This window comes from Taudactylus pleione, unplaced genomic scaffold (genome assembly GCF_031769625.1).
Source record: "Taudactylus pleione unplaced genomic scaffold, aTauple2 ptg000306l, whole genome shotgun sequence".
NCBI classification, from domain to species: Eukaryota; Metazoa; Chordata; class Amphibia; order Anura; family Myobatrachidae; genus Taudactylus; species Taudactylus pleione.
The window spans coordinates 2,418,959-2,440,842 of record NW_028284707.1 but is presented as its reverse complement, the minus strand read 5'-3'; the positions used below and the strand labels follow the sequence as shown (position 1 = coordinate 2,440,842).

The 21,884-nt window shown below is 45.5% G+C and overlaps 1 protein-coding gene across 1 annotated transcript; it reads right to left on the bottom strand.

Annotated features, from left to right (window-relative positions):
• Positions 1 to 3,455: 3,455 nt before the first annotated feature.
• On the bottom strand, positions 3,456 to 18,693 carry FAM133B (family with sequence similarity 133 member B). Its single transcript, XM_088442227.1, has 11 exons — positions 18,544 to 18,693; positions 14,971 to 15,068; positions 14,775 to 14,853; positions 12,354 to 12,428; positions 12,033 to 12,065; positions 11,443 to 11,514; positions 10,689 to 10,772; positions 9,502 to 9,549; positions 8,302 to 8,403; positions 6,965 to 7,003; positions 3,456 to 5,588 (listed from the first exon to the last, which is right to left on the bottom strand). Exons 1-11 carry the CDS (start codon positions 18,565 to 18,567, stop codon positions 5,505 to 5,507), a joined length of 738 nt encoding a protein of 245 aa, XP_088298353.1. The 5' UTR covers positions 18,568 to 18,693; the 3' UTR covers positions 3,456 to 5,504.
• Between the last annotated feature and the right edge of the window lie 3,191 nt (positions 18,694 to 21,884).

The following is a 21,884-nucleotide window of genomic DNA, read 5'->3' as shown; positions in this document are numbered from 1 at the left end:
TGACAGCACGCCCCCTTTGATCGGACACAACGAGCGAAGGACTTTCCTTCGCTCGTCGCGTCTGGCGCATGCGCACGACGGAGCTACCTCCGTCGTGCGCATGCTCAGTGCATAACATCGACCCACTTGCGAGCGGACAGCCGCTCGCGAGTGGGTCTGAATCAGGCCCATAGTTCTAATAGGAGTTAGGATTTTAGCTACTTTTAGGTCCAATGTGCTCGTATATTACAAGAGAATGTAGTATAGTCCTAAAAGGTCTCCTGTGGCAAAAGTAGGGGGGGACCAAATATAACCAAACCAAGCATACCTATTTCTGCCCCTATAATGCCTAAAAGTGTATATGTATTATACAGATGTGTCCCCATACATCTATCCTCCGTGCATTACACAAAGTGGGAGCTCCGTGTTATTCGGTATCGCCGAGCGTCTTTTCGTGTAACTTTTTACCTTCAAATGCGTCTTTTTTGCACAGCGATGCAAATATGATGCACACGCAGATTCTGCTGATTAAAATGATATGCGGCATGCCTATGTACTCTGTGCGTCTGCATGTGCATCTGCATGCAAAATACTACGTTACAGTGTCAGCTGTGCGAGTAAGACGCATTTGAAGGTAAGAAGTCACACAAAAAAGAGGCTCAGCGCTACCGAGGCATGGGACAACTAAAGGTGCGTACACACTACACGATATGCTCCCTGAGCGATATCGTGTAGTGTGTCCCCGGCCGGCTGTGCTCAATGTCGTTCATGACATTGAGCACAGCCGCTGAACGATATCATTAACGATATCGTTCAGCGCCGGGCTCTCTCCCCCATTCCCCAATATGCAGCAACCTGACGAGGTCGTCAGATTGCGCTGCATGTTCAGGCGATGGACAATGTCGGAAACGACCAGCGGGAGTGCGCATCGCTGGTCGTTTCCGACATATGAGTGCACGATTACTGAGCGATTGCACGATTACGATGTCGTAATCGTGCAGTCGCTCAGTAATATCGCCCAGTGTGTACCCACCATAAAACCGCTGTTTAACGTGCAAGCAGGCTACATGAGGACACATCTGTAACTAGCTATTGGAAGCCAACTGTATAAAAGTGTAATAACAAAACCCTATAGATAAAAAATACAAATGCTTAGGTAGATGAAAAAATTTAAAAGTTGTTGAAGGTAAGACAAGTGCAGCGTAAAAATGGGTCTGGTCACACAGGTGTTAATCACCTGGTCATTAAAGTTTAACAATGGTTCTTATATAACATCAGGAGCATGCAGTCAGCGTTACTGATCACGGTACCTCAGCTGCTGGTCAATAAGCAGCCTTCTTCCTTGCTAATAAAGTAAAATCAAGTCCTAAAAAAAAAAAAAAAGTGCCGGACTCAGAAGTGTGTGCCCTTAAGGCAGCCATTAAGGTATTATTATTATCGTTTATTTATATGGCGCCACAAGTGTTCCGCAGCGCCTTACAAGATACATAACCAGAAAAGTGACTTACATTAAAATACAATACAATGAAGGACAAGGACATGGATAATATACATTGATACATTGGTGGCCATAACACCAAATTAAGCAACAGAGCATAAGCACCAAGTAGAGATAGGCAGCCATTGAGGTGCAGATACAGTACCTTGCAAAAGTATTCACCCCCCCCCCCCCCTTTTGCATTTTTCATGTTTTGTTGCCTCACAACCTGGAATTATAATGGATTGTTTGAAGGTGTGCATCATTTCATTTACATAACATGCCTACAACTGTGAAGTTGTGTTTTTTTTTATATTGTGAATCAAAACATTTAGGACAACATAACAGAAAACTTCAGCGTGCATAACTATTCACCCCCCTAAAGTCAGCACTTTGTCGAGCCACCTTTTGCGGCAATTACAGCTGCAAGTTGCTTTGGATAAGTCTATGAGCTTGCCACATCTTGCCCCTGGGATTTTTGCCCATTCCTCAAGGCAAAACTGCTCCAGCTCCTTCATGTTGGATGGTTTCCGCTTGTGAATAGCAATCTTCAAGTCTGACCATAGATTCTCAAATGGACTGAGATCTGGGCTTTGACTAGGCCATTACAACACATTGAAATGTTTCCCCTTAAACCACTCGAGTGTTGCTTTAGAACTATGCTTCGGGTCATTGTCCTGCTGGGAGGTGAACCACCGTCCCAGTCTCAAATCACATGCAGACTAAAACAGGTTTTGCTCAAGGATATCCCTGTATTTAGCACCATCCATCTTTCCAGCGACCCTGCTACTGAAAAACATCCCCACAGCTGCCACCACAACCACGTTTCACTGTGGAGATGGTGTTTTTGGGGTGATGGGATGTGTTGGGTTTGCGCCAGACATAGCATTTTCCTTGGTGGCCGAAAAGTAAAATTTTAGTCTCATCTGACCAGAGCACCTTCCTCCATACATTTGGGGAGTCGCCCACATGCCTTTTGGCAAACTCAATTCGTGTTCTTATTTTTATCACTAAGTAATGGCTTTTTTCTGGCCACTCTTCCATAAAGACCAGCTCTATGGAGTGTACGGCTTATTGTGGTCACATGCACAGATACACCAGTCTCTGCTGTGGAACTCTGCAGCTCCTTCAGGGTTATCTTTGGTCTCTGGGCTGCGTCTCTGATAAATGCCCTACTTGCCTGGTCTGTGAGTTTTGGTGGGCGGCCCTCTCTTGGCAGGTTTGTTGTGGTACCATGTTCTTTCCATTTGATGATGACGGATTTGATGGTGCTCTGGGGGATCATCATAGATTTGGATATTTTTTTTTATAACCCAACCCAGAATTGTACTTCTCAACAACTTTATCCCTGACTTGTTTGGAGAGCTCCTTGGTCTTCATGGTGTGAAGCCTCTTGCTTAGTGGTGTTGCAGCCTCTGGGGCCTTTCAGAAAAGGTGTGTTTATACTGACAGATCATGTGACACTTAGATGTCACACAGCTGGGCTTCATTTCACTAATTATGTGACTTCTGAAGGTAATTGGTTGCATCAGAACTTTTGAGGGGCTTCATAGCAAAGGGGGTGATTACATATGCACATGCCAATTTTTCAGAATTTTATTATTAAAGATTCTTTTTATATATATTTCTCATTTCACTTCACCAAATTAGACTATTTTGTGTAGATCTATCACACAAAATTCAGATAAAAATAAATAAATAAATGACAAGTTGTAATGTAACAAAAAAGCCAAGGGGGGTAAATACTTTTGCAAGGCACTGTATATATTGAGCACAGCCGCCGCGATATGTCTGTGACCGAAGTCGTTCACAGACATATCGCTGGTACACACTGGCTGACGCTTACTAGATATATTGGCCGATCAATTAATGGGCCAATATATCTGCCAGTGTGTACCCAGCATAATATTTAAAGTGCCCCAAGCTCCTGTTCTGCACCTCTATCCCCCATGGTAATTCAGTGTTCCCCCAATGGACATTACAGAAAGTAACACACACACAGTGTTAAACAATATTTTATTTCAATTGAGAGTTCACTTTCATAAAACAGAACAATTTCTTAAAGGGTCTTGTACCGAAATGTATTATTTAAGTAGTACAGCTTCAATATGAAGCCGTTATATTATATCATATATACATAAGAAAAAAAATTACAAAACAAATAGCTTTTTACACGCTAGCAGTTTCAGTAACAGTTATATGGAACTAAAGTAGTCAGACTGATCGTTGTATATATTTACTAGTGCTACTTTTAGCTGTGCATATGGTTTATGATGCAATTAAATACAAGACATGCAAATATAGGCCAAAGTAGTCTGATATTTGTTAGGGGGGCGCCCGTACAAACAGCCAGGTGCGCCAATATAGATCTGCAGATATATCAGCCATCTGCTGTGCTACAGAGATGTGATATGTCTGAACGCCGTTGATCACAGATATATCGGGGGTACAAGCCCGCCGACATGCTCGCCAGATATTGGCCATTGTGAACCCAGCTTTAGAGTTCCAGTCATCACAACACTGTGTATATTACAGCATCGCCCAATAACATGTTCATGTGTAAGCAGACATGGACAATGGTATGTCAGCTGTCCTGCTGGAATTGGTATACTATACCGACAGACGGGATGCCGGCAGTCAGAAGACAGACAGCGGCATCCTGGTGGTGAAGATCTCGACAGAGGCCGGTAAGTAACCTAACTCTCCCCCGGTGGTGCCCAACCCTATACTCCCTTCGGTGGTGCCTAAACCTAACTCCCCCCTTCCCGCAGCCTAACCCTCCCCGGTCGGTGCCTAACCCTAACCTACCTCGGCAGGTCTCTAAACCTAACCTCCCCCCAAACCCGCATACTTACCTTCAGGATGCCGGCGGTCGGGATGAAGACGTTGACATCTTGATCTCTTTGGGATTCTGGCATCTGTATCCTCCCGTCCGCAGGCACCGTGACTGGATCCCGTCCTGCCAGCCTGTGGCTCAAGATACACTGAGACTTGTAGCTCCAAAGCGGCTGGCTAAATACATATTGCCTACTTCTGATGTGTAGCCTAGATAAGGTCAGAAGCTGGATAATACTGATTGTGTGAGCACTTACGGATAGCCTGTGATAAATCAGGATAGATTCTGAGGGCACGGTCTACACAAGAGTAAAAAACAAAACAAAAAAACATTTGCATGAAAATCCTAATACCGTAGCCATTCTGCATAAGGATGAATTTGAAACAACTTGATGGGTGAAAGTTTTGCTTTGAAAGCCCAGGCTCTGAGGCCGAGCATGCTACAAAGATCGTTCCTTTTTATTTTCAAAAGAAGGTACTAGCTAGGGTCCATCATATGTTTATATCACTATATAACTGCAGTCTCTTTGGACTTTGTACCAAAGGACAAACTCTATGATCTTCCTACAATAAATACTTATTATTGCTTTACTGTTTATCCAGAAAACATTACCTGCACTTATTGTGTTGTCAACTTGTCATATGTGCAAAGCACGATACTTAGAGCGGAAATATGCCCACCAAAACTACATAGGATGTGGTCAATCAGCTTCTTTAATGTATACTTGTTTCATTTAAAAAGGAGGCAGCCATTGTGCAGGAAGAACTAATTCTCAGCCTATGTCACTAATGACATCACCAGACCATGTGACACAAAGTTCCTCTGCACTTGGTGAGGTCACTAATTTCCAGTCATTTCATAGGCTGAATTGTCATGAATATTTCAGAGCATACAATGGCTGCCTCCACTGTGATCAGGCAACAGGTGCAGGAACCTTACTCTCCACCCATGTATAATAACGCTTCCTGAATATGGATTGTGCTGCACTACCTGTAGCTGAAAAAGAGTAATGGGGCATTCTGGTCAGGGTGGAGACTTGTTGCCATAAAGCAATATTAATGACCTGCTTTAGTAGTGTCATAGAGAAGCTAATGAGACAACCCAGGTTTTGGCAGGATATATCCCTTTTAAACACTTATGTAGCACAGAAAATAACTAGTTACAGAAATGAATTTTAGCCATTGGACAGGTGCAGGTGGAGTTATACATCAGTTATTCAGAATCAGAGCTCAAAGAAACGGCTTTTTTCTTCTTCTTGCTGTGTTTCTTGTGCTTTTTTTTCTTTTTGGCCTTATACTGTAATAAAGGAAGAAAATATCTATAAATACATGTATTATAGCGGGTCACAGTCAGCAGGAGATCAGTGTGCCATAATCTGCCGTCACACCCGGAAGTACAACAGAATGAGGCGTTCCATTTATGAACATCGGCCATTGTGGGAAAAGGCCATAAACAATATTAACAGGTTCAGGATAAATCTATATCACAAGAAGACATAGGATTAGAATGTAGGGCAATTACTGACCACAAGAAGCACTAACATGTCAAGAGATCATAAACTGTACCCATCAAGTGTACACAGCGGAGGAAGCGGTTTGTGGGGTTGAACCTAGAACCCATCCGCATGCAGAAACCAGGGACATTGAGTTTCAAGTGAATGGATAGGCTACATTCTTATAAATATTGGTTCAGCTTCCCAAAAAATTGCAGCTGTTTTTGGCGACCATTAAAAAAAAGGGAATGCTAAAATGAAACACACAAAGGCACAAACACACAGGGACTGATTCAGAGATTTACGCTATTGTAATCGCAACTGCATTCTCTCACGGATCGCTAATGCCTTCCCGAAGCACAGCCGAGCATAGCGACATCCGCTGCTGCCTTCTCATATGCGTTAGATGACGTGCAACGGTATAAACATCAGTACCATAGACGTACAGCAGGCAGTCACACAGCATGTAAGACTACTCTGACCAGCTGAGAGCGCTCATGCTGCGAAGGCGATCGCAATGACCAATTTATGCACACCCATGGAATGGCATTTAAACAGTCAGCCACACCCCCTCGCGGTTACCACCCCCAAATGCTGACTACCTGTCACTCACTGTGCAAGTGGTTCCTCTATACGAGCGTTAGTCCAATGCAGTTACTGCACGTGCGCAGTGCAGCTTCCGTGCATGTGAAATAGCAGACAATCGCTAAATCTGCAGAAATATCAGCTTTGCGAAAATCTCTGAGGCAAGAGATAAGAGCTGGCCTATATAGGGAAATGACTAACTGCCCTCAGACTTTATGGTCTGCGTGGCACATCGTACATCTACCTATATACGGCTTAAGCACCTGAAACAAATACAAAGGTGTTTTTTTGTAACTTTCATTTATAGCGCCTGAATATATATCGCTTTGTACCAATCTTCCTATTGGGCTGAATGACTTGTGTAATTGCAGCCTCCATCCAAGTACAATTCCCACCAGGTCTGAGTGGCCTCTCATTGACTTCTGCCAATTCCAAATTTTAATTTGCCCATCACCGACCGACATGAAGTTCCTAGAACTGGCATTTCAATCAATTAGTGGCAGAAACCAGAGAACTCTGATACATATGAGAACGAGGAGGAAGCGGCCATCTTCCAGCCACTGAGCACAGAGATAGTCAGAGAGGAGACACTTACAGCTTTCTCTTCGCTGCTTCTTCTCTTTTTCCCATAGACCTGAAAAAATAAATATCACAAACATAATTCCTCACAGCAACTTCAATGCACAATACAGTCAATCATAGGAAGGGCGGCCATTTGTTAGCTGCAAATGCAGCCTATCAATTCACTAAGAGCTCATGACATCACTAAGCCGCTGATTGGTTGTGGGTTACCATGGCTACTTATTCAGCCCAAAATGGCTGCCACAGCGGAGAGCAGGAGATGGACACACTTAACGATCTCTCATTCAGCACAATCTCTGCACCCGTGAAGATTGTTAATACTTAAGGTGGGTACACACCTGACCGATAGATCTGCAACTCGACTGATCTGCAGAACATATGTTCTGCATACAGACTGCCCGATTCGTCGTGACTAACGTCACAACTGGGCGGGCATTTGAATGCGCCAGCCCAGTTGAGCCGTCAATCACCGCCGGTCCGTGCAGCAAGTGTACGGGCGACAACAATAGATCTATAGAAATATTGTGTGTTGCTGGTGCAGCACACAACGTCGTTCACAGACATATCGCTGGCACACGCTGTCCGACATGTCGGCCAGTGTGTACCAGACGTAGAGACACAAAATGTAAAAGGTTTGATCTCTGAGCTCCTGAAGATGTGAAGGTTCGTTCAATACACTTGCAGTGCCCGATCATTCTTGGTTTGGTCCTCCTCGACTACCAACTAATCTTTGGGAACCAAAACGGAGCTCTGCCACTTCCTGGAGTGTTCCCTCTACGGTGCATACTGCAAGGAAATTAACTGAGGGCCTGATTCAGCAAAGAACGCAAAGGAGAGAAAGCATGCACCCGTCCACTGCGAGAATATGCTAATCAATGCATTCGCACGGAGACCACAGCACAGGATGCAAACGCCCAGTCCCATATTAAGCTGCCCATCTCCAGTACGCAAGATAGCGTAGACATCGGTAACATCGAGAACCATCAGCCACATTTGCATAATAGTTGTTGACCAGACCTCGCGCAGGATCTTAGCAACTTCCTGTGTGCACGGAGTCTCATCACTGCGTCCGCCGCCGCACTGGCTTAACTATGGACGCCCCTAAAACGACGTTCCAACGCACAGGCACGCCTGCGTTCACCCGACCAACCCCGTCACCACCCACAAATGGCACTTTTTGTCAGTCAATATCGGAAGGGGTCTGCATGCACGCTGCGCGTGCAGTCTGCGTTCGCTTACCCGATCGCACTGGCTAGTTTGCGCATACGCAGTACAAAAACTTCGGCCAAGTGCGTGCGGTTTCCCCTTTGCTTGCTGAGTCAGGCCCTGAATGCACTGCATCACACTAACCGCCTCCTCGGATTCCAACGCAGATGAAGAGTCACATGAAGAATATCTGTGGTCATCGTCATCCTCTGGACGTCTCCTTTTCCTGCTCGCGCTCTTTCGATTCTGTAACGGACATTAAGAAAAATACGTTTATAGACCCCAGTTCTAGTATCCAGGTATATGTTCACGTAAAACACCACATGCCAGTTATCGGTATGTGTTACACAGAACACTGGACTCTAACGGGGGAATTCAAAGGCACTTTGCAGCCAGTAACATGGAGAATTTTCCGTTGCACGCCATAAAGTTGAGTAGGATATTTAGCTACCTTATAAAGCGGTAATGTGCGCGGATGCATCATGGGGGAATATCACACTGAATTGGGAGATGGTAAATTACACTTTATGCATAATGCCATCGATTTCAAGTTAACATGACTATCGGTTCAGCCTCCGCTCCTTGTGGGTAAAGGTACATTGTAAGGTACATACTGTGACTATAGGATGCATTATATAGGAGGTTTATGGGGCATATCCAATTGGTTTAGTGAGGTAAAAAACCTTGCACCCAATTTTTTATTACCGCGGGTATGCTCGCTCCTGATACCTGCGGTTTCCAATAATAATAATAAAAAAAAGTGGCTGCAGAGTTTTCACGGCTGAAAACCGCATGAAAATATTATACTTACCTGCCCAGGGGTGTCTGCAGCTCCAGATGGCCTCCCCTCCATCTTGTCACTGGGGGTGGGGGGGGGGGGGGGGAATGCTGGGAGGAGCAAGGGCTGCTGGGAAATCTAATTCTCCCAGCGCCCGCTATGGGCGTGTGTGTGGGGTGTCATACACTCACACAGGGGTACACACTACGCTCACTCACAAATACTACACACTCACCGCTGCTGCAGGAGACCGGGTCTCGACGCTGGATGCAGACACCGCTTCGGAAGGTGAGTAATTAAGGACTAATTAAGCTAATTGGAAACTTCCAATTGCTTAATTAGTCCTCAGGGTCCCAGAGCAAGTCCCACTGATTTTTTCCTAAAATTAACGATTTCAGGAAAAATCAGACTTGCTCTGGAGGAGCAAGGAAAGAAAACCTCCCGGCGGTCAAAATCTGAAAAATCCTGCACCCAATTGAATAGCAAAAATCTGACACCCGCAGCAAAAGCCTCCCAGGTGCGGGATCTTTGCTATGAATATGCCCCTATGTGTCGCTGTAACTCACACTGTCTTTCTCCTGCTCATCTCTGCTTTTCTTCTTCTTTATAGGATTCTGAAAATAAGAACAATATTAACTATTTGTAGAACCAAGGACAGTAAGCAAAATGAATAGAGTATTCCATGCATCATTAGGGAAATCAATACAAGGGATTATAGTGCAAAAGGCAAAATGTAAAGATTTTCTAGATTTGAGTAGAAAAATTAGTGTCTAACTATAAGTGCAATATTTGGTCATAATCAGGCTTCTCCATCTCCTCCTCCAAACAGGACCTGGCATAATGATGCCCAGACATAAAGCCTTATTCAATTTGAGCCGAGCCGTGTTAAGTTATCGCGGCCCGGACTTAACACCGACTTCGCCTGTTTTGTAGGCGTTAAAGTATCGCGCGCGTGCACGCTTTACCCTGTATTCAATTTGAAAGTACGCGTAAACGGCACCCGGCGATACTGTAACTAGCGGAAAGTACTGTCATTTTTGGGGAAATCAGCCTGACACCCCCCAAATGATGCTCTGACATGGGGGTTCAATATGGTACCCCCCAATTTGGCTCACTGAAGGTATTTGGTGTTTTTAAATGGGCTCATTAGCTGCTAAATAGCATTTTTCTATACCTGATGCAGAATAGTATTTAGGAGTATTTTTCCAGAAAATAAGTTATCCCAGCAAATTTGGGGTACTTGAAAATGGGGGTCAGCATATTTAAAGTTGAAAAAGTGAAGTTGAAAACATTGCGAAAAATCCACCTGCCGCAAACACCTGCAATCAAAAAACACTTGGGGCATACTTGGGGACCCCCCAGAGTCAAGTTCGCTAGTTTTTAAGTTTGTACCCCAAACTTTTTTTTTTTGCCCCCTTTTTCAAAGTCAATTTTTGGGGTGTCCTTAAGTTGTTTTTTTTTTTGACACAGATTACCTTTGGGCGACTGTCTCAAGGCTGCACGGAGGTTCCCGCAATGTTGCACCCCAAAACCCCAATTCTGCACTTTTTTCCGCCTGCCATTCATAGGCGATACTTTACCGCCTATTACATTGCATTGACTTTCTGCCTAGGCGGAAAGTCCTTCAAATTGAATATGGGGTAAAACCAAAACAGGCAATAATGACGTCATCGGTGGTAACTTAACGCGGATCCGGTCTTAACGCTTCAGATTGAATACGGGCCATAGGCGTTTACATCTTTATTTTCAATACCTTGCCGTCCGAGTCAGTGCTGCTGTCTGATGATTTACGAGAATACTTTCTCTTCTTTTTTCTTTTCGATAGTTTTTTCTTGCTCTTTAGAATGAAAAACACAAAACAAAAACATGGTTAGTTCTGCCAGTGTGTAATTCGTGGTATAATCTACAATGCTGACCAGTGTACGGAGCCGAGACACTGACCAGTCTCTTATAGCGAAACTAAACAAGTCAGCAGTTTGGCTAAATAGTGTAACAAAGAACAAAACTCCCTTTAGATAATATAACAAAGGCTATGAACTGTACATATACGTAAATGTATATACAGAGGCATTAAAGTGGGGCTCCACCAGCCAACCTTTATATATATTGTACATTGTATGGCAAAGGAAAGTTAATCAAATAAAACAGTTATACATTTATCCCAGACCTCACAAATATCGCCCTCCATAATGTTCTCTAATAATCTAACAATTTCATGTAAGAATGGCATCCTGTCCAATGTTTTAGTGAATTTGCCACCACACCCTCATGTGCTATGGAATCCACCTTTACAGTAAAGAAGCCTTCCCTATTCTCAGGGCTGAAACCATCTTTGCACCATTGCCCATTTTTAACGGAGTTGACTACATAGCTTAGTATCATCAGTGACAAGTGACATCTGATTGGTAATTTACAATATATCGTTGCCCTTTACACCACGATATTATAGAATCCCCCATGTCTGGCAGAAGCCTGTAGTGGATCCTGAAGCCGGTAACGACACTCACCTCGTTATTAGATTCGTCAGAACTGCTGGGAGAAGGAGAACTCGATGATGCAGAAGAAGATGATGAAGACAACTTGACCACAGACAATAAAAAGTAAATCTCGTGAGACGCACATTTGAAATAATAACAGCTCATTCATCCCCTCCCATCTAACCAGAAATACCTTAATAAAGACACAGCAGAAATCGGTAAATGGCTTGTATAGTCATTCATTTTTGCAAACCGGCACCTCCCAACAGGTTTGACCTTTAATATTTAAAGTGGCAGTAATAAGTGTAAAATACGCCAGGTTTGCAGCTTAATATTAGTGCCGATTTGAGGTCAAAGCCGCAACTTTGTAAACATACCTCCTAGGATGATTCAAGCGATCTAAGCATCTGACATAATAACTACAATTTCTATATCGGTAGAGGGAGAACAGAGATGAATACAGAAAGCAGAGAGGAGTACGGCAGTTCCCATTTAAAAACATAGAACTCAATCGTTTGATATTAACTGCCCAATATTTGATTCCAATGCTACATTATTTTGGATAATTCCCACGGATCTAATGAGCCAGACAAGGTCACGGAGATGAAAGGTGTTCTCACCCCACCGGATTTCTTCTTTTCTTTCTTCCGTTTCTAGAGAAAACAACCAGACGGAAAGATGTGAGATCAGTCACTTGCCCTGGACAAGAATATAAACTATGGGGGCAACTTAATTACCTGCGATGTAGGGGCAATGCGGTGGATTAGACGGCGTATGAGCCTATATTGTACATTTTACCCTGCTCCGGGACAAGCAATGTAAGGTTGCATATAATTGAATTGACCCCCATGAGTTAATTTGGACACTCCTGAATCTCTGTGCATTGTACCGTGTGAGTAGGTATATTCAGCTTAATAGCGATCACTTAACACACAACCTACCTCCTTCTTCTTTGAAGAACTATCGCTGCCAGTGATGACTTTTTCTCTGTGTTTCTGTAGCTCCTTTCTCCACCTCTAGGGAATAAAGTGTAAGCGATAGATATATACATACACACAGGATGAAGATCTCGGAGGAGCACAGCTAAGTACAAAATGCACACAGAGGGCCTCATTTAATGTTGGGATAAATCCAGCTACAGGAAGCAAATTTACACCATGACAAACTAGGAAAGCAGATATAATATTTTGTGGTTGCTGATTTTGCATACAAACGCTTGGTAGCTTTATTTATAGGAGATTTAGGGCTGATGCTGTTGAATGTATGTTGGTGGAGAATATTTTGCTCATACTCGCACTACACGTGCCCCAAAACAGAGTGTACATAAGTGCGTGCGATGCATGGTTATACGTAATTCTGCGCTAAGACATAAGTGGGCGTCATCTCTTATGCAATTGAGGGGGGGGGGGGCGCACAACTGTGGGCTATGCAGAGTTGGACGTAAGAGTAAATACGTTGGTTTGGTGGGGTATCTTTGGCACCTAGCAAAGATCTGGAGCTAGTGTGCAGTGAAGTAGTAACAAACCAAGCGCCCATATGAGGAGCAGGAGCGCCATGATGCAGGACGCATACACCCGACTTCTGTCCAAATCAGCGTCAGGATCATGGATTCAGCTTAATCTGTTGGTAGGTTACAAATTTGCTCTCCTGCAGCGCAACGTTTTTCTCCTAGGTGCCACATTGCATCGTATAGCTAAATGATTGGCAAGCGGATACACCCCTGGGGCCTCTAACTCTCAAATGTGCCGCAGACGGCGAATAGTCGCAGTAATAAGTGAAATCAATACATCTAATCAATGAAAGAGACGCCCATCTGTTATAACATTAACAGGTATGTTACAAGCTATAACAAATATGACATCAAAGCAGAAATCAGTTAGAGTCCGCATGGGACCCTAGGACCATTTGTTACACAGGATTTACTCCCAACTCTCTCTAAGAAGGTGATTCAGCTCAGTGTGATGTGAATAGTGACAGGAAGGAGTCCCCGGAGCAATTCAATTGACTGCGCTGTGAAGTCAGAATACAGGATTTCTGCTCGCACACAAAACACATACATTACACACTTACCTTCCAATAGCTGTGGATTGTAGATGGGGAGGGGACCATGTAATTAGGCGGGGCCAAAATGACTCGATTCTTATAATATTGGCTCCCCATTGACATAAAAATCGCTGCATTTCCCACGAGGGGGCGGGACTTAACAGTACCCGCTATCGCGACTGTCAAACCAGCAATCCTTGGAACAATCCAACGATGCATGGCAACCACAGGACGACTACGGCGAAATACTGTCCAAGTCGTATTTATCACTGAAACAAGGGGAGTGCAATAACATGCACCAATTACTCAATTCCGCTACACTTTGTTGTTGACCTTTTATCTTGTTGGCGAAGGAGAGCGCTGGCATTTTCCATATTCTGCACTACAGCCCTGAATAACCACTTCCAGAATAAACGGCTGCATTAGCTCAATATTCAGAATAAAAACATAACTAAGGAGAGTTTCCTACTGTAATAGAAATGCACATAGGACATCCTAAATGGTATCCGGATGGAAGATTGACAGTCAATAGGTCGATACCAATTGGTCGACAGAGGCATAAGGAAGACTGACAAATGGTCAACAGATTCAAATGGTCAACACAATAATGGTTGCCACTTGTTTTTTCAACATTTTAGGGTTAGGCTACTGCAGGGGACAGTTAGGGTTAGGCACTAGGGGGAGGGTTAGGCACTAGAGGGAGGGTTAGGCACAGGCACTAGGGGGAGAGTTAGGCACTAGGGGGATGGTTAGGCACTAAAGGGAGGGTTAGGCACAGGCACTAGGGGGAGGGTTAGGCACAGGCACTAGGGGGAGGGTTAGGCACAGGCACTAGAGGGAGGGTTAGGCACTAGAGGGAGGGTTAGGATTAATTAACAAAAAAAAAAATTGCGTTGACCATTTTTTTGTTTCGAACATTTGAACCTGTCGACCTTTTAACCCTGTTGACCTTTGCACTGTCGATCTTTTGACCATGTTGATCATCTGGTGTCAACCCATTGACTGTCGATCTTTTATACCACACTCATTCTAATTAGCCATTTCCCCATTCCAGGAAAAGTACAGTTCAGTGGATAAATACACCGACTGAAAGCTTGACGGAGATCCTACATGGCAGCGTTGGATACGTTGCATGCCTGGGTTAGGTACGTACTTGCGGTCCAGGAACTAAAACAATAGATAGGGAGCTCATCTGGACGCTGTGCCTGAAGTATTGAGTGCACAGTGCTGTGTAAAACTGGATGCAATACATATGTATCAATAATAATCATGTGGAACAGGGATAAATGATCATTTGGTGTACGGAGAAGAGCACAAACCTCATTCATCTTTTCCTCAAACTCAGCCAGCGCCCGGGATCCTTTCTTCTTCTTTTCTAGCTGTTCTTTCACTTCCTCCCTGCAGAAGACATGTGAAGCGGTGAAAGACACCAATTACTTGATATCCTTATGGTGAGAGATGCGAGCCTACCACGTGGGTGATCTTATTTCACCACTATATGAAAGGACAGCTCACCAAGTAGGCCGTGGTCTGCTCAGATAATCCTGGATGGTTGGACCGCCAGAAGATGAGGGGCCTTTAGCACGGGCCATGGCGATTGGGTTCATGTACGCCTACAAGGAAAGGAGAATAAACATTGACCTTAAGTTATGAGATTCCACCCAGAAGACAGATGTCTGTACTACACTGCTTTCTGCACCTGTCAGCACAGATAACAAGGTCGGAGGTGTTTAATGGATGTCTAGCCAGATGCCGTAAACACTAGATACCCCTGTACTAACCGAGCTGACATATCGCTCCATGCTGTCCCCTCATGGGATCTCCACCACATGAAGATAATGGGTTGTAATAAAAACCCTCAATCCTGCATTTTAGCATACAAATCAATTAACATATATAAATACTAGCTGCAGATTCTTATCAGTATGTGCTTGTAGGAGGTACTGAACCCATGACCTTATTGCTGTGTGGCAGCACAGACGGTGTAATGGTTAGTGTTACTGCCTCACAGCAATAAGGTCATGGGTTCAAGTCCCACCATGGCCCTAACTGTGTGGAGTTTGTATATTCTCCCTGTGCTTGCGTGGGTTTCCTCCGGGTACTCCGGTTTCCTCCCACACGCCAAAAATATACTGGTAGGTTAATTGGCTCCCAACAAAAAAAAATTTGCATGTGCATGTCATTGGGAATATAGATTGTAAGCTCCACTGGGGCAGGGACAGATGTGAATGGTAAGATATTCTCTGTAAAGCGCTGCGGAATATGTGTGCGCTATATAAATAACTGATAATAATAATACTTTTGAACCTCTGATCTGTCATGGTCTATCCTCCAGTAACAGAGCACAGTGTCATGACTGAAATGCTCTGCTGAGTTACACGGTAAACAGCATCTCACCATTTGTGATCCATACAGCTATCATCACACGAAAGCCCTGGCTCGAGGTGCTCTGCTATGTTCAGCACAATGAGCTAATACTTTAATGAGACTTGTAACCTACAGTTTAACGTGCTGTGCAATAGTCAGAAAATTGGCTCAACAAGTCTGCATGTATGTGTGATGTGTAGGGACATTAGTGTCTTTAATTTTGTTGCATTATTAGTGATAATTAAAGTAAAATCCGGTACAGATAATTTTCACATGCGATTAGATCAGTGGTCTCCAAACTGTAGCTTGCGAGCTACGGATAGCTTGTGGTCTTAACTATGATAGCTCACAAGCTGCAGTTCTGCCGAGTCAACTAGGAGGAAGTGACTGCTGACTTGTGCTCCCTCGTGGCATCGACTCCATGGGTGGAGCCACTGGGAAGCACGTCAGGCGATTTCCGCAGCCTCTACAGCAATCACCTGCGGTGCTTCACCGTGGTTTCACCCACGGAGTCTACGCTACAGCGGAGCGAGTGACTCCTGCCCAGACCTGCCGGAAAATCACACAGCAGCCCTGCCTATATATTTTGCTCCTCTACTGCACATACCTCATTGGAGCCGGTAATTAACAGTAAAATGTGACTGTGCTTAAATTTTATTTACAAACTACAATAATATCACTGTAATAATTAAATGCATTTTTATTTTCTAACATTTTTTTTTTCTTAATTTTCATTAAATTACCTTCAATTGTTCAGTTGCTAGCCAGATTTTTTATTTTCTACAATTTTAGTACAATTAACGTTGGAGACCACTGGATTAGACTGATCAAGTTTTAGGACTTGGTGAGTCTTGGATGACTGTTAAAGCTGCAATCCCACGCAGCCTTTTATGGCTGCCACCAGCTTTCAACACTCAAGCTTGCTCCCAAGGGAAAATAAAAACACAATGTCAGAGGCAAAGCCATCCAGCATCTACTGTATGTTAGCTGAGAAGGTAGGGTTGAATATGGGGGGGGTTGCAGAAAAGGTGCATGGCAAGAAGAGGAGCGTTTCAAAGCCTCTTTGCACACTACGTCCTAGGTCATGCGACTGTGCTTGCCATGATTGTTACAGGACACAGGGAAGACAGCAACTCATTAACAGCAGCTTGAAGAAAAATCTTTATATAGAACAATGGTGTATTCAAAGAGTCGTCCAGAATGATGTTAAAAATATAAACAAAAAACATAATTATGTCCAGGTCAAAGCATGCATGCTCCTAGTAATAGAAGGTAAACAATGGAGCCTATGGATGTGTTAGATGTCTTTGCAATGATCAGAACCATTACATGATATAACACAGGTATACAATCGGGAAGCCGGCTGCCTTAATACCGGCAGCCGGCTTCCCGACTGTCATATCCCGGCGAGGGTGAAATGCCGGGCGTCTATATCTAGACGCCTGACATTTCCCCGACGCCGGGAGACAGGCGCCCGGCATCACGAACGAAGGGATGCCGGGCAAACTTGCGGCCATCCGGCAGGCGGGATATCATACCAATTCCATAACACAATGGGGGCTATTAAATTGTGGTGTGGGTGGTGATAATTATTGGGCACCAAGTGTTCCAATTACATTTTTCTGAGGGTGCACTCAGAAATGACGGTGCCGGCGACTATTGCACCCCTCGAACGGAACAACAATTGAATGGCTCCAGCGGGCGCCCTATAAAAATAGCAACAATTGAATCGCCTCAACTGTATATAATAATACAGATACCATGCAGCAGACCATTACATGATATATTACACAGTATATAACAACACATTGCATGCATCCACCAGCGCCTAGTAATGGGGGGGGGGGTAAATAATGGATCTGGATGTGTATTAGATAAGATGACCCAGCAATGATCAGGAGCATTACATGCTATATATATATATATATAACACACAGTATATAATAATACACATAACATGCAGCCTCCTAGTAATAGCAGCCACAATGGATCTGGATGTGTATTAAATGTTAGAGCAATGATCAGGAGCATTACATGCTATATATAACACAAATTATATAATAATATACACATAACATGCAGCCTCCTAGTAATAGCAGGTAAACAATGGATCTGTATGTGTATTATTAGATGCCCCAGCAATGATCAGGAGTCAGGAGCATTACATGCTATATATAACACACAGTATATAATGATACACAGAACATGCAGCCTCCTAGTAATAGCGGGTAAACAATGGATCTGGGTGTGTATTATTAGATGCCCCAGCAATGATCAGGAGTCAGGAGCATTACATATATATATATATATATATATATATATATAACACAGTATATAATGATACACAGAACATGCAGCCTCCTAGTAATAGCGGGTAAACAATGGATCTGGATGTGTATTATTAGATGCCCCAGCAATGATCAGGAGTCAGGAGCATTACATATATATATATATATATATATATATATATATATATATAACACACAGTATATAATGATACACAGAACATGCAGCCTCCTAGTAATAGCGGGTAAACAATGGATCTGGGTGTGTATTATTAGATGCCCCAGCAATGATCAGGAGTCAGGAGCATTACATGCTATATACAACACACAGTATATAATAATACACATAACATGCAGCCTCCTAGTGACAGAGAGGGTGTCAGTGCCAGGTCACTGGGCGCTATCACCCTGCTCCCGCGGCCTGTACGGTACGTACCACCCGGTTGTCCCGCTTCCCCATGACGCACCGCTCACCACCGAGACTCCAGCCCCGGAGTGGAGACTTCTCCAGAGACCCGAGGCCTCTGAATCCGGATACTGAGAGACAGGTGTGATGGAGACGGGCGGCAGAGCTCCCCCTGCAGGCCCGGAGCACATTACACCCAAAGCATAGTGATCAGTATCAGCAGCTGTTAGTACAATGTGAGGACAGACACAATAATTCTTCTCACTTATTTTGTGACTACAAACATTTTGAAGACCAGGACACACACATCGATCAATAGATATCTCTATAGCTACAGTATCTATATATCGAGAGAGAGAGACATATACAATTCTTGCTTTATAATGTATTCATACAGTATTTATTACATAGGGGTCAATTCAATTGGGTGCGAGTCGGGTCCTGCTAGCTGTTCTGTTGGCGAACTCACACCGCAAATTGCACTTTCAATTCAATTACAAACTTGCATTAATTTTCTGAGGAAATTCACTCTTTTTGTGCGCACCCCTGAGCAGGGGAAAAGGTCGGGAAAATCTTTATTTTAAGGTAAAAATGTTGGGACATAGGAGGTCATTCAGAGCCGCTCGCAAGCAGCTCGATGGTGCCCCACTGCGCACGTGCCACGACTGCAGCTCAGTCACTGCGGGGCTCGCTACAAGACGGGGCGGCTGTCGATGAGGAGCTCGCCCCGTTTTGTAGGCGGGGAGGGGGGGGGTTACACAAACGCAGGTGTTCCCTTAGGAACGCCTGGCATTTGTGGGAGGCCCTACTGACATCATTACTGATGTCAGTGGACTTCCTGCTCTATTAGAGCAGGAAGTCCACTCGGCCTTGCGGTAGCCGAGCCCCTACCACAGGGTCTCGTTGCAAGGCCGATGGTCGCGATAATCGTGACCATCGCATCCTGGCTACTCGCACATGCTGTGGGAGGCCTCCCACAGTTTAGCGAGCGGCCAGAGAAAAACCCAAAAAAAACACCCCCATCAGACCCTGCGAGCTGCCTCCAGGGCCACAGTGCAGAACCTCTGGTACACTCCTCCCAATTAATTATTGTGCACTTGGACAGGTTAAAATAGCATAATTTGGTCAATAAAGATAGGTGCTGCACCACTGGGATCGATTGGCAGTCCACGAAGGCATGTTGTGCCGGTGCACCTATCTGGAACCAGAACTTCGCAAAAGTATGGCAGATCGTCATCCTGGAAGGCCTAGCCCGAGCCTTGGTGGTGGAGTCCCACGAGGAGGGGGCCCTCTTCGGAGTGGCCAAAACGCTCCAGTGGATTTGCCGACAGTATTTTCTCCCAGGGCTACTGGAATTAGTAGAGGGTGTGTGTTGGGCATGCAAGAGGTGTGGGGTTACCAAGCCCATGGAACAGAGGGCCACAGTGCAGACCATCAAGATAAGGCGGCCCTTGGAACTTTTGATGGTGGACTACGTGCTGATAGGAGAGTCGACGAGTGGGTATCAGTATGCCCTGGTGATGACAGATCACTTCACCAAGTTTACCGCTATAGTGCCCACCCGGGACCAGACAGCAGAAACAGTAGCCAAGGCCATTGTAGAACACTTTGTCCGAAGGTATGGCTGCCCAGAGCGCATCCATTCAGACCTGGGGGGCGTGTTTCCAGGACCGAGTGATGGAACGACTGCCAGACCGATGGCATGCATGAAATCTAGGACTACGCCCTATCACCCCCAAAGGGTGCGGTTCAATCGGACTCTTTTGCAGATGTTGAGAACCCTAGAAGCCGAGCAAAAGAGGCGTTGACCAGACTTTGTCCAGGAACTGATGTGGGTGTACAACATCCGGGTACACCGAACCACGGGCGCCTTGCCCTTCTTCCTGCTGTTTGGTTGGCCCGGAAGGGAACTTCAGGACCTCGACCTATCGTTACCCGGGGGAGAAGATGAGTGGACCCAAAGTGGGTGAATTGAGGAGCAAAAACGGGGTCTGAGGACGGTGGGAGAGGTGGCAGAGCAGAATATCAGGTCCACGACCAACCCGCAGCTTGGGCGGGTCTTGTGGGAGCCCTTCCCAGTTGGACAGCGAGAAACGGCCAAGGAACAAGCTGAGTGAAAGGTGGGAGGTACTGGCCTACATTGTGCAGTGGGAAGTTTCCTTCAACAATCCAGTCTACATGGTGCACGTTGGGAACGGCAGTGGCCACACCCGCGCCCTACACCAAGACATGTTGCAGCCATGTGAGTTTGAGGAACCACGCTCCCAGGAGCAGAAAACGGTGGAGGTGAGCTACAACACAAGGTCTGACCTACGGAGCTGGGAGGCACCCACACCTCTGGTAGTACTGGAAGCCCCGAGGTTCACCCCGCTTGATTGGTGGGTACCGCCCCCACCTTCCCAGACATCCAACCCTCAGGCCCAAGGAGGGGTGCCGGCAGGGGCTGAACCACCCCCACCGGTAGCAGAAGAGGATGGACCACCCCTACAGAAGCATGGGGGCAGACACGCCACAGACAGGAGCCCAGGAGGTGCCGCCACAGGCCAAACCACCCACCCGCCCCAGGGCGCTCCAGCCTGGAGGTCCACGAGTTCCACATTGGGAGTGCCGCCACCACGGTTCGCAGTACCGGACTTCGAGTGGTCACACAACCCAGCCTTTCTAGGGACCACAAAGGAAAAAGAGGGGGGGAAGTGTGGGAGTTCCAGGCGAGGGCACCCCTTCTCCCCTGAAGACACCCACACCACTGGGTACCGGACCCTACATCGCCGGCAATGTCCACCTGGTGTGGAGTGTCATCACTGGGTAGGGCAATAAGGGCCGCCGCATCACCAATCCCAGAAGGCCATGTGGCGGCGGCTTGTTTAAGCCGCCACTTCCAGACCGAGTGGGGGTAGTGTTCGGGCATTGCAGGGAGAGGAGGATCATCGCTGGAGGAGGCCAGGACGCAGAAGGACAGCGGGAGTAACGTGGAGAAGAACGCAGGAGCGGCCAGCTGATAAGGTAAGCCCTCAGTGAGGCCCTTTTTGGTGTGCTTTCTCCGTGCCTGTAGTTTTAATCCACTGTACCACCACCGTGCGGCATTAGGCAGAGGCCCCATTGTTCTGCCCCATTGTTAGGCAGGCCGCCATCGAGGGCATCAGGCCCCTTTCTGATATTGTGTTATTAAACCACTGTACAACCACCATGCGACGCTAGGCCATAGGCCCTGTTATTGTTCAGCGCTTGGCCACAGGCACGGTTATTGTTTGGCGCTAGGACGCAGGCATTGTTATTGTTCGGTGCTAGGCAGCAGGCATTGTTATTGTTCTGTGTATAGGAGCACGTGTAAGTCCCTGGGCAGCTCGGCTGACCCGGGTAGCGGACCGTAG